General features: G+C 44.5%; 1 protein-coding gene across 1 annotated transcript in view; it reads right to left on the bottom strand.

The window, feature by feature from the left end:
* The window catches only part of hdac6 (histone deacetylase 6), a 48,624-nt gene extending 41,649 nt beyond the window's left edge, over window positions 1-6,975 (bottom strand). Inside the window, 4 exon segments of the mRNA XM_052484167.1 lie at window positions 537-622; window positions 4,685-4,798; window positions 6,195-6,319; window positions 6,823-6,975. Coding sequence (XP_052340127.1) covers window positions 537-622; window positions 4,685-4,798; window positions 6,195-6,272 — 278 coding nt within the window. The 5' untranslated portion in view covers window positions 6,273-6,319; window positions 6,823-6,975.
* Between the last annotated feature and the right edge of the window lie 7,432 nt (window positions 6,976-14,407).

Below are 14,407 nucleotides of genomic sequence, written 5' to 3'. Positions count from 1 at the left end.
TTGGAGTTGTTTGGGGTACCTGTTTGGGGTACCTGTTTGGAGTACCTGTTTGGAGTTGTTTGGGGTACCTGTTTGGAATTGTTTGGGGTACCTGTTTGGGGTACCTGTTTGGGGTACCTGTTTGGAGTTGTTTGGGGTACCTGTTTGGAGTTGTTTGGGGTACCTGTTTGGGGTTCTGTTTGGGGTTGTTTGGGGTACCTGTTTGGGGTACTTGTTTGGGGTACCTGTTTGGGGTTGTTTGGGGTACCTGTTTGGGGTACCTGTTTGGGGTACCTGTTTGGAGTTGTTTTGAACTGACTTGTTGGAGAGGTGGAATCCTTTGACGGTGCCACGTTGAAAGTCACTGAGTAAGTCAGTAAGGCCGTTCTACTGCCAATGTTTGTCTATGCAGATTGCATGTCTTTGTGCTCCATTTCATGCAGTGGCTGAAATATCCAAATCCACAAATTTGAAGGGGGTGTCCACATACTTTTGTATAGAGTGTACCCACCTGGAGCAGCAAGGAGACAGACGAACAGGGTTCAGAAAACAATCACCTGGGATCCCAGAGACAGCGATGGTGTGTGAACAAGCTGTCAAACACCAGACCAGTCCCCGTGGCTGAAGCCTCGTTACATAGATCCTACACACAAAAACACATGAGCACACACGACAACACATGAGCACACACAACAACAATAGCCATTAGTGCTGAGCGATAAGTGCTTTTTGAGGTCGGTTTCAGATTCGGAAAATAAAACGTTTTCTATAAAGCTTTCAATTATTATTATTTTTTTGTACATGAAATGTATTACGAAATAATGACGTTATGATGATTTTAGAGCTTTTTAATGATTCCAAAGCCCAAAATGATGCTCTGTCAGGTCTACACTGGGTAGACATCAATAGTAAATGACTAGATAATAACATATTTCGGTTGGGTAAATTACTTTGTTTTTATTTGTTAACTCATCTCTGCTCAGACAGTAGCAGTCAGCCAGCTAAACTATGTATTATCTCTACCATCTCACATTATCTCTGTTATCCCCGTACTGTCTCTAGTCATCCTATCTAACTAGCCTGACTAAGGATGCTGCAGAGCTGTCTGACTAAACTATGTATTATCTCTACCATCTCACATTATCTCTGTTCTCCCCGTACTGTCTCTAGTCATCCTATCTAACTAGCCTGACTAAGGATGCTGCAGAGCTGTCTGACTAAACTATGTATTATCTCTACCATCTCACATTATCTCTGTTCTCCCCGTACTGTCTCTAGTCATCCTATCTAACTAGCCTGACTAAGGATGCTGCAGAGCTGTCTGACTAAACTATGTATTATCTCTACCATCTCACATTATCTCTGTTCTCCCCGTACTGTCTCTAGTCATCCTATCTAACTAGCCTGACTAAGGATGCTGCAGAGCTGTCTGACTAAACTATGTATTATCTCTACCATCTCACATTATCTCTGTTCTCCCGTACTGTCTCTAGTCATCCTATCTAACTAGCCTGACTAAGGGTGCTGCAGAGCTGTCTGACTAAACTATGTATTATCTCTACCATCTCACATTATCTCTGTTCTCCCCGTACTGTCTCTAGTCATCCTATCTAACTAGCCTGACTAAGGATGCTGCAGAGCTGTCTGACTAAACTATGTATTATCTCTACCATCTCACATTATCTCTGTTCTCCCCGTACTGTCTCTAGTCATCCTATCTAACTAGCCTGACTAAGGGTGCTGCAGAGCTGTCTGACTAAACTATGTATTATCTCTACCATCTCACATTATCTCTGTTCTCCCCATACTGTACTGTCTCTAGTCATCCTATCTAACTAGCCTGACTAAGGATGTTGCAGAGCTGTCTGACTAAACTATGTATTATCTCTACCATCTCACATTATCTCTGTTCTCCCCGTACTGTCTCTAGTCATCCTATCTAACTAGCCTGACTAAGGATGTTGCAGAGCTGTCTGACTAAACTATGTATTATCTCTACCATCTCACATTATCTCTGTTCTCCCCGTACTGTCTCTAGTCATCCTAACTAACTAGCCTGACTAAGGATGTTGCAGAGCTGTCTGACTAAACCAGTTTACTAGGCATACTTTCACAAACTCTCTCTATCCCTCTCTCTCCTCATTGTGTTGTGTACATTCCTCTCTCATACATAAGGCCTGTGTGTATCTAACCTATAGATCGTAGCAGGCGTTAAAGGAGTTTCCGTCCGTCCCCGCTGGAATGAACAGGCGCAATGGATTATGGTCATTGTAGTTAATTACCACGTTTCTGCACTGAACTCGGCTGAGTATTTGCTTCATGAAAACTACAACAACTAACTTCAGCCCAGCGTCCCACACGGTTAATAATATAATAATATATGCCATTTAGCAGACGCTTTTATCCAAAGCGACTTACAGTCATGTGTGCATACATTCTACGTATGGGTGGTCCCGGGGATCGAACCCACTACCCTGGCGTTACAAGCGCCATGCTCTACCAACTGAGCTACAGAAGGACCACGGTTCTTGACATGATTTCTCTCTAGAGAAACGACTCACACAAAAAGGAAATGGAAGTGAAGTATTTGAACCACGTCGGTCAGTTAGTTGTTTAATAACGGGGGAAAGTCAATCGCTCAGCACTAGCAGACAATGATGATGATGAGGTTATAATGTGTTCAGAAAACATGTTTCCACTCCATCTCTCTAGATGTACTGTTTCCTCTCCATCTCTCTAGATTTACTGTTTCCTCTCCATCTCTCTAGATTTACTGTTTCCTCTCCATCTCTCTAGATTCACTGTTTCCTCTCCATCTCTCTAGATTCACTGTTTCCTCTCCATCTCTCTAGATTCACTGTTTCCTCTCCATCTCTCTAGATTTACTGTTTCCTCTCCATCTCTCTAGATGTACTGTTTCCTCTCCATCTCTCTAGATTCACTGTTTCCTCTCCATCTCTCTAGATTCACTGTTTCCTCTCCATCTCTCTAGATGCACTGTTTCCTCTCCATCTCTCTAGATTTACTGTTTCCTCTACATCTCTACTGTTTCCTCTCCATCTCTCTAGATGTACTGTTTCCTCTCCATCTCTCTAGATGTACTGTTTCCTCTCCATCTCTCTAGATGTACTGTTTCCTCTCCATCTCTCTAGATTTACTGTTTCCTCTCCATCTCTCTAGATGTACTGTTTCCTCTCCATCTCTCTAGATTCACTGTTTCCTCTCCATCTCTCTAGATTTACTGTTTCCTCTACATCTCTACTGTTTCCTCTCCATCTCTCTAGATGTACTGTTTCCTCTACATCTCTCTAGATGTACTGTTTCCTCTCCATCTCTCTAGATTCACTGTTTCCTCTACATCTCTACTGTTTCCTCTCCATCTCTCTAGATGTACTGTTTCCTCTCTACTGTTTCCTCTCCATCTCTCTAGATTTACTGTTTCCTCTACATCTCTACTGTTTCCTCTCCATCTCTCTAGATTTACTGTTTCCTCTCCACTGTTTCCTCTCCATCTCTCTAGATGTACTGTTTCCTCTCCATCTCTCTAGATGTACTGTTTCCTCTACATCTCTACTGTTTCCTCTCCATCTCTCTAGATGTACTGTTTCCTCTACATCTCTCTAGATGTACTGTTTCCTCTCCATCTCTCTAGATTCACTGTTTCCTCTACATCTCTACTGTTTCCTCTCCATCTCTCTAGATGTACTGTTTCCTCTCTACTGTTTCCTCTCCATCTCTCTAGATTTACTGTTTCCTCTCTCGATTTACTGTTTCCTCTCCATCTCTCTATATTCACTGTTTCCTCTCCACTGTTTCCTCTCCATATCTCTATATTCACTGTTTCCTCTCCATCTCTCTATATTCACTGTTTCCTCTCCACTGTTTCCTCTCCATATCTCTATATTCACTGTTTCCTCTCCACTGTTTCCTCTCCATATCTCTATATTCACTGTTTCCTCTCCACTGTTTCCTCTCCATCTCTCTAGATACCCTGTTTCCCTCTAGATCCCCTGTTTCCTCTCTAGATTTACTGTTTCCTCTCTAGATTCACTGTTTCCTCTCCATCTCTCTAGATGTACTGTTTCCTCTCTAGAATCACTGTTTCCTCTCTAGATTAACTGTTTCCTCTCTAGATTCACTGTTTCCTCTCCATCTCTCTAGATTTACTGTTTCCTCTCCATCTCTCTAGATTCACTGTTTCCTCTCCATCTCTCTAGATTCACTGTTTCCTCTCTAGATTTACTGTTTCCTCTCCATCTCTCTCGATACCCTGTTTCCCTCTAGATTCCCTGTTTCCTCTCTAGATTCACTGTTCTCTCCATCTCTCTAGATTCACTGTTTCCTCTCTAGATATACTGTTTCCTCTCTAGAATCACTGTTTCTTCTCTAGAATCACAGTTTCCTCTCAATCTCTCTAGATTCCCTGTTTCCTCTCTAGATTCACTGTTTCCTCTCCATCTCTCTAGAATTACTGTTTCCTCTCCAGCTCTCTAGATTCACTGTTTCCTCTCCATCTCTCTAGATTTCCTGTTTCCTCTACATCTCTCTAGATTTCCTGTTTCCTCTACATCTCCACTGTTTCCTCTACATCTCTCTAGATGTACTGTTTCCTCTTCACTGTTTCCTCTCTAGATTCACGAGACAAATGTAAAACTCTTTCTCCCACATTTAATTTCCCTTTAGGCTTCCCCTCGAAAGTGTGTACCAGGTTGTTCAGTTGATTGGCTATGTCCTCCTCTCCTTTACTTCTGTCCATTCTTCCTCTCCTCCGAGTCTCCTGCAGGTTGCTCGTCTTCTTCCGGGTCTTGCCGCTCTCCTTCTGAGGCAGAGGCGAGTAACAGACAGAGGTTAGGCAATCATGAAGACGGTTGTCGTTGTCCCAGTAAAATAACTCTCCCAAGTGATTAGGAGACCACTAAGAGTGAAAAACAGACTGTAGATGTTTGAAGAAATGACCCTGTCTTGTAAAGTGAATGTCTGTGTGTGGAACAACAGCTTTCAGGGAGTCTAAAGGTTTAAGTGCATCTCTCAACATGATCAAACTCCACCATCAACACAGTGATCATTAACAGCCACAGCTGTGTCTTAAATAGCACATTAATCCCTTTATAGTGCACTACTGTTGGCCAGGACCCTATGAGCCCTGGTCAAAAGCACTGCATAGGCAACAGGGTACCGTTTGGAACAAAAGCAATGACTACGGCATCACATCTAACTGGTTTATCTGTGGCAGGGCTGACAAGCCCTCCTCCCGAAGAGCTATTGGAAGTGCAGCATTTTGTTGCAACCCTGCTTTAAACACACCTGATTCTAGTAGTCTGCTGCTTCTCAGGTCCTTGATCGGTTGAATCACGTGTGTTTATGTAAGGTTAAATCTTACACAGCCAGTTGGTGCACCGAGAATTAGGGTTTTAGAACACTAGAATGGTTTTGAACCTTCTTATGATGGTGCAAAAGTCAGCCATGTTGGACAGGGAGTTGGTCAACGATGGTGTTACCAGTGCTGTGATAAGATGGTGTAAAATAATGTACTTGAAGAACTTATCTGCACTGTATGTTTGTTAGCTAGCTTAGCCAATCAGTTTTAGAGGAATGACCCCCTTATTTATTTCTAATTAAAATGTCAATATTCCATTCAAACAAATGCTGTCAATCAACAGCCTGGAACTGAATAAAATCAGTTGATGGGACAAGATGTAAATGCAACTGATATTGTATCATATAATAGCACTTCCAGTTTCCCTGGAAAATTAAAAAAATGGAGACATTTATGGTCTGTTTACATATATGTTAGAGGCTATTTATACAGAAAACGTGTATAAACCCCTTATAAAACTGCATTTATGATTATATGACGATATTTGATGTTAATAATGATTATGTTAAACTATGTCTGATATATCACATGCCTTTGTTTTATTTTCCTATATAAGAAGAAAAAAAAAATCAGGATTATGCCTCTACTGCCATTCATTCCAATGAGACTGGTTTGGACAAAATGGCTGCCATTTTCACCCCCCCCCATTCTGGAACCTTGAGTGTTTATGACATAGCTCCTCTTGGTAATTGAATAGGATCTCTGTTGTTAGCCATCCCTGATACAGCCTACAGTCAAGAGTGAGCTGCAGTGAGTCTACTTAAAGATGGTGGCTATAGCTCTATTCACTTCTTATCATGGACATGTAGACAGACTCTTATTCTCGGGTATATCTTACTTTGGCTGCGTTGTGGTCCGGCGAATTTGACGTGCGAGGGGAACGTCTGACAGACCTGGGCTCTGGCACAGACTCCATGCTGCAGCAGATACACTACCGTCCACAGAAACACCTATACATACACCCTACAACATATATCAACGAAGGTCAATAGTTGATGATAACAGATCATTTCTGTTCAGTTTGGAAATCATGGAACCCTAATGAATAATCAATGGTGTCGTGTGGGTTTTGAAAGCATCACTTTTTCCAGGAAGATGGGGGCTGTGTGTTTTGAAACGTCATTTTTGGACAGGTGATTTCACTTTCTCATGTTGCCACAGACACATCCCAATTCTAGCCAGTTTACCCGTTACAAGCCGGTAGATATGGCTAACGTTACAAATCAAACGCGGTCATTGTATCCGTGTCAACTCGTCAAAATGTGTTTTTTTTTTTAAGAAAACAACCCGCAACAATGTCTCATCAGTGGTTAACGTTAGCCGATGCTTAGCTATAACTTCAAGACTAACGTCGAACTAAAAAAAAATACTCTCCAAGCCCCTAATTCAAATAATTGTAGTCATTTTTCAGAGGGCCAACATTGCAATAAAAAAATAGAGCGTAGAGACAATAACAGTTGACTTACACTTGATGTTCCGCCTGACCAAACCCTCCGTCTGAGCGCCAAGTGGAGCGACAACAACGTCGCACAGAAATGACGTCGGCAAAGACCACACTCCGGAGTGTAATCATTAGTCCCAAACAGTTGCAAAATAAAACGTTGTGCAACTAAAAAAAAAAAAACGACACACTTTCAATTTGAGAAATTCAGGTATGCCCCTCCCCGTTTCGTTCGGGTTGCTTCCGTTTAAGAAATGTTTTTTTTTTTACAACAGAATCGACGTAATGAATGCGCCCCCAGTGCATGAAGCGTCTTTGAATGGAGTATGTACAAAGTATCTATTTGAGGTCGCTGTTACAATACAAGTGAAGCCCACGGGATATAAACACGGGGGTTGTGTGAGTTCTTCTGTGCAATGCTTTGTGGTCCGTGTGTGATGTTTTCTGGTCTGGTCCAATGCCAACCAAAATAATCCCAGTGTAACGACCCGGGGGTTATAGGCGCGGATACCGACTCTGTCGCTCGAGCATGCTGTCACGAAACGGTCCATAGCGCGCTGGACTTCGCCCTGGAAGGTCGAGGGTTCAAGTCCTGCTCCCTGCCTGTTTCAGTACAAAAACATTGACTTTTCTACAAGGAATTTGTCTCTACACTAACTCACCAATGAAGGACTAAAGTTTAAAATACCTGGTATTTTTTTCCTTCTAATCTCTGTTACATTTAGGCCGAATAGTGCATGGATTATCTGAAGTAATGCATAGTTCTCCTATAATTAATTAATGACTTTTTGTATATTATTTTTTCATAAATGTCTTCCTTTTTTAATTAAAAATATATATTTCCTTTGCCCTCACTTTGAGCATATGTTGGCTCAATACCATTTGAATAAAAGTCTACAACCAACAGTTGAACTGAGGATACAGCATGTGAATGTGTTTCAGTCGGTTACAGCGAGAGGCTGAGAGGTGGGAGTCAGGATAGCACGACACTGCATCTTCCTGGTACCACGACACTGCATCTTCCTGGTACCATGACGACACTGCATCTTCCTGGTACCATGACGACACTGCATCTTCCTGGTACCATGACGACACTGCATCTTCCTGGTACCACGACACTGCATCTTCCTGGTACCATGACGACACTGCATCTTCCTGGTACCACGACACTGCATCTTCCTGGTACCATGACGACACTGCATCTTCCTGGTACCATGACGACACTGCATCTTCCTGGTACCACAACACTGCATCTTCCTGGTACCACATTACAGGAATCCCTTGTAGTAGAACTTGATAATTTGTACATAGGCTATAGTATAATGATGTATTTTGTAATACTATGTTTCTTGGATATATTTATTCATTTTATTATTACCTGGATTCGAACCAGGGACTGTAGTGGCGCCTCTTGCACTGAGATGCAGTGCCTTTAGACCGGCCGCTGTGCCACTCGGGAGCCCTGTACACAACAGGACTGTAGTGGGCCCTCTTGCACTGAGATGCAGTGCCTTTAGACCGGCCGCTGTGCCACTCAGGAGCCCTGTACACAACAGGACTGTAGTGGCGCCTCTTGCACTGAGATGCAGTGCCTTTAGACCGGCCGCTGTGCCACTCAGGAGCCCTGTACACAACAGGACTGTAGTGGGCCCTCTTGCACTGAGATGCAGTGCCATTAGACCCCGCCGTGCCACTCGGGAGCCCTGTACACAACAGGACTGTAGTGGGCCCTCTTGCACTGAGATGCAGTGCCTTTAGACCGGCCGCTGTGCCACTCGGGAGCCCTGTACACAACAGGACTGTAGTGGGCCCTCTTGCACTGAGATGCAGTGCCATTAGACCCCGCCGTGCCACTCGGGAGCCCTGTACACAACAGGACTGTAGTGGGCCCTCTTGCACTGAGATGCAGTGCCTTTAGACCGGCCGCTGTGCCACTCGGGAGCCCTGTACACAACAGGACTGTAGTGGGCCCTCTTGCACTGAGATGAAGTGCCTTTAGACCCCTGCTGTGCCACTCGGGAGCCCTGTACACAACAGGACTGTAGTGGGCCCTCTTGCACTGAGATGCAGTGCCTTTAGACCGGCCGCTGTGCCACTCAGGAGCCCTGTACACAACAGGACTGTAGTGGCGCCTCTTGCACTGAGATGCAGTGCCTTTAGACCGGCCGCTGTGCCACTCAGGAGCCCTGTACACAACAGGACTGTAGTGGGCCCTCTTGCACTGAGATGAAGTGCCTTTAGACCCCCGCTGTGCCACTCGGGAGCCCTGTACACAACAGGAGGCTGCGGAGGGGAAAGACTGGAATGGAGTGAATGGAACGGGATCAACCACATGTACGTTTGGTACAATTTTATTGATTCCAGTCCAGCTATTACTATGAGCCCATTACATACACAATTCAGGTGCAACCAGCCACCTATGAGATATACACTGACTATAACACACCTCCCTTTTCTTATGTTATCCTTTAAAAGTGTAGTGTTGATGCTCCCTGCCTGTTTCATGACAGTATATTCATCTATCTTCAAAGTTTTACAAACAAATACAGCAGAAGCGTCTGATCCAAATGTCTATTTCTTATTGGTTCTTTCATAGAACACTTGGTGATTGATTCCCAATAAAACCATTAGAAGAGCTCTTATATTAAACGGTAAACCCAAAACAGTTGAGTGGGGAGCAGTGATGTGGCTTTTCTATAGTGAGAGTACGGGGCTGGAACTATACAGGTCAATCACACAGAGTGATGAGGCTTTTCTATAGTGAGAGTACGGGGCTGGAACTATACAGGTCAATCACACAGAGTGATGAGGCTTTTCTATAGTGAGAGTACGGGGCTGGAACTATACAGGTCAATCACACAGAGTGATGAGGCTTTTCTATAGTGAGAGTACGGGGCTGGAACTATACAGGTCAATCACACAGAGAGATGAGGCTTTTCTATAGTGAGAGTACGGGGCTGGAACTATACAGGTCAATCACACAGAGAGATGTGGCTTTTCTATAGTGAGAGTACGGGGCTGGAACTATACAGGTCAATCACACAGAGTGATGTGGCTTTTCTATAGTGAGAGTACGGGGCTGGAACTATACAGGTCAATCACACAGAGTGATGAGGCTTTTCTATAGTGAGAGTACGGGGCTGGAACTATACAGGTCAATCACACAGAGTGATGAGGCTTTTCTATAGTGAGAGTACGGGGCTGGAACTATACAGGTCAATCACACAGAGTGATGAGGCTTTTCTATAGTGAGAGTACGGGGCTGGGGGGTTGAACTTGAACTAAAATAACATAGAACTGTATGTCCATCCACTTTAAAAGTCATTACCGCTACGAGAAAACTGCTGAAAACAAAACGACTGGTGCAGTACGACATTCTTCTTGTGAATTCCCATGAAAAGCTACAAAAGCTGTAGGACATTTATTTTGAAAATCTTTTTACCAAACCTATAAGCCTATTCAGGGAAAGAATCAGGCTTGCGCATGCTAATCACTGCATGTAAAACAGGCCTACCAGCATAAGCCAAATGAACTGTGGGAAAAGTTTGAGGAGAGAAAGTGCATTGGTGTGATCACTTATGGCAGGTTATATAACATTGTTGCACTGATGCATTGTAAATAGTTGCACTGGACAGAAAGAGAGAGAGGAGCACAGTGAAAAAATAATATCCAAAGGAATTGACAACCATTAGAAAAAAATATAAACTACTTGCAAACCACTTAAGCAACGAGGCAATGTTGATGTGACAGTATAACTTTACGTCCGTCCCCCTCGCCCATACCCGGGCGCGAACCACGGACCCTCTGCGCACAACGACAACAGTCACCCACGAAGCATCGTTACCCATCGCTCCACTAAAGCCGTGGCCCTTCGCAGAGCAAAGGGGAATTACTACTTCCAGGTCTCAGAGCAAGTGACGTCACCGATTGAAATGCTATTTAGCGCGAACACCGCTAACTAAGCTAGCCGTTTCACATCCGTTACACTAGCCAACACACAGCGGGCAGAACACCGCTAACTAAGCTAGCCATTTCACATCCGTTACATTGACATGCTGTAAAATAGATTTGATTTAACTAGGCGTTTCAGATAAGAACAAATTCTTATTTTACAATGACGGCCTACCGCGGCAAAACCTGTGCGCTGCCCTATGGGACTCCCAACCACGGCCGGTTGTGACACAGCTTGGAATCGAACCAGGGTCTGTAGTGATGCCTGTAGCACTGAGATGCAGTCTCTTAGACCCGCCGCACCACTAGGAATAACTAAACAAGATGAGCAGGCTAACAGCGTTTGTTGTTGAATTGCTACATTTAAATACGAGTTACTATATTATTTTATTATATTATTATATTATTATTATATTATTATTTTACATTAGGCCTACGTGTACACTGAAGTGGTTACTTTTATGCTCTATAAATTACTGTTTATAATTTATTTGTAATTTACAATTTATACATTGAGTCCTTAGAATAATTTACTGCTGCAAATTTGCCAACCCATCCGGGACGTAAAGCGGAAGTCAAAACCATCGATTCCGTTTGTTTGCTGCGCCAATAGCAACATTACAGGGTCTGTAGTGACCCTAAACAGAGAGTACACAGTAGCAGAATACCTGACCACTGTGACTGACCCAATAGCAACATTACAGGGTCTGTAGTGACCCTAAACAGAGAGTACACAGTAGCTTGAATACCTGACCACTGTGACTGACCCTAAACAGAGAGTACACAGTATCAGAATACCTGACCACTGTGACTGACCCAATAGCAACATTACAGGGTCTGTAGTGACCCTAAACAGAGAGTACACAGTAGCAGAATACCTGACCACTGTGACTGACCCAATAGCATTCATTACAGGGTCTGTGGTGACCCTAAACAGAGAGTACACAGTATCAGAATACCTGACCACTGTGACTGACCCAATAGCAACATTACAGGGTCTGTAGTGACCCTAAACAGAGAGTACACAGTAGCAGAATACCTGACCACTGACTGACCCAATAGCAACATTACAGGGTCTGTAGTGACCCTAAACAGAGAGTACACAGTAGCAGAATACCTGACCACTGTGACTGACCCAATAGCAACATTCAAAAATGAGTTGGATCCCAATTTAACATTCATTCTATAGGATAAAACATCGCAAAGTACCTCAGAGCAGTTTAATCACCTGTATCAATCACATCGAGGGCAGTGATTGGGGACATTGCCCTGTGTAGGGTGCCGTCTTTCGGATGGGACGATAAATGGGTGTCCTGACTCTCTGAGGTCATTAAAGATCCCATGGCACTTATTGTAAGAGTAGTGGTGTTAACCCTGGTGTCCTGACTCTCTGAGGTCACTAAAGATCCCATGGCACTTATCGTAAGAGTAGAGGTGTTAACCCCGGTGTCCTGACTCTCTGAGGTCACTAAAGATCCCATGGCACTTATCATAAGAGTAGGGGTGTTAACCCTGGTGTCCTGACTCTCTGAGGTCACTAAAGATCCCATGGCACTTATCATAAGAGTAGGGTGTTAACCCTGGTGTCCTGACTCTCTGAGGTCACTAAAGATCCCATGGCACTTATCATAAGAGTAGGGGTGTTAACCCCGGTGTCCTGGCTAAATTCCCAATCTGGCCATCAAACCATCACGGTCACCTAATAATCCCCAGTTTACAATTGGCTCATTAATCCCCCTCCTCTCCCCTGTAACTATTCCCCAGGTCGTTGCTGCAAATGAGAACGTGTTCTCAGTCAACTTACCTGGTAAAATAACGGATAAATAAAATAAAATAAATAAATGTATTTAGAGACCACGGTTCTAGAAGCATGTTTCTTTGCATACTACAGTACAATAATATCCATTATGAGGCTAAAGTCTCATTGTCAAAATGGCAAAATGTGAAAGTCATTACAATGGTTTGATGAATGATAACCAGTATGTATAGTTCTATAAATAGCACCGAGGCCAGACCAAGATGGCTGCCTTTGCACGCTGTAGAGAGACATCAGCAGTGTTTCCTTCATAGCAAAGCTAGGCTGGCTGAATGGCACACTGTACTGCACCAAAATGGAGGCCGAGTGGCACACTGTACTGCACCAAAATGGAGGATGAGTGGCACACTGTACTGCACCAAAATGGAGGCCGAGTGGCACACTGTACTGCACCAAAATGGAGGATGAGTGGCACACTGTACTGCACCAAAATGGAGGATGAGTGGCACACTGTACTGCACCAAAATGGAGGCCGAGTGGCACACTGTACTGCACCAAAATGGAGGATGAGTGGCACACTGTACTGCACCAAAATGGAGGATGAGTGGCACACTGTACTGCACCAAAATGGAGGCCGAGTGGCACACTGTACTGCACCAAAATGGAGGATGAGTGGCACACTGTACTGCACCAAAATGGAGGATGAGTGGCACACTGTACTGCACCAAAATGGAGGCCGAGTGGCACACTGTACTGCACCAAAATGGAGGATGAGTGAGACACTGTACTGCACCAAAATGGAGGATGAGTGGCACACTGTACTGCACCAAAATGGAGGATGAGTGGCACACTATACTGCACCAAAATGGAGGATGAGTGAGACACTGTACTGCACCAAAATGGAGGATGAGTGGCACACTATACTGCAGGCCAAAATGGAGGATGAGTGGCACACTGTACTGCACCAAAATGGAGGATGAATGGCACACTGCACTGCAGGCCAAAATGGAGGATGAGTGGCACACTATACTGCACCAAAATGGAGGATGAGTGGCACACTGTACTGCAGGCCAAAATGGAGGATGAGTGGCACACTGTACTGCACTAAAATGGAGGATGAGTGGCACACTGTACTGCACCAAAATGGAGGCTGTGTCACACGATACTGCACCAAAATGGAGGTTGAGTGGCACACTGTACTGCACCAAATGGAGGATGAGTGGCACACTATACTGCACCACAATGGAGGATGAGTGGCACACTGTACTGCAGGCCAAAATGGAGGATGAGTGGCACACTGTACTGCAGGCCAAAATGGAGGATGAGTGGCACACTGTACTGCAGGCCAAAATGGAGGATGAGTGGCACACTGTACTGCAGGCCAAAATGGAGGATGAGTGGCACACTGTACTGCAGGCCAAAATGGAGGATGAGTGGCACACTGTACTGCACCAAAATGGAGGATGAGTGGCACACTGTACTGCACCAAAATGGAGGATGAATGGCACACTGCACTGCAGGCCAAAATGGAGGATGAGTGGCACACTGTACTGCACCAAAATGGAGGATGAGTGGCACACTGTACTGCAGGCCAAAATGGAGGATGAGTGGCACACTGTACTGCAGGCCAAAATGGAGGATGAGTGGCACACTGTACTGCAGGCCAAAATGGAGGATGAGTGGCACACTGTACTGCAGGCCAAAATGGAGGATGAGTGGCACACTGTACTGCACCAAAATGGAGGATGAGTGGCACACTGTACTGCAGGCCAAAATGGAGGATGAGTGGCACACTGTACTGCAGGCCAAAATGGAGGATGAGTGGCACACTGTACTGCACCAAAATGGAGGATGAGTGGCACACTGTACTGCAGGCCAAAATGGAGGATGAGTGGCACACTGT

Source organism: Oncorhynchus keta, chromosome 28, assembly GCF_023373465.1.
Source record: "Oncorhynchus keta strain PuntledgeMale-10-30-2019 chromosome 28, Oket_V2, whole genome shotgun sequence".
Lineage (NCBI taxonomy): Eukaryota > Metazoa > Chordata > Actinopteri > Salmoniformes > Salmonidae > Oncorhynchus > Oncorhynchus keta.
This window is presented reverse-complemented; position numbering and strand designations above follow the sequence as displayed.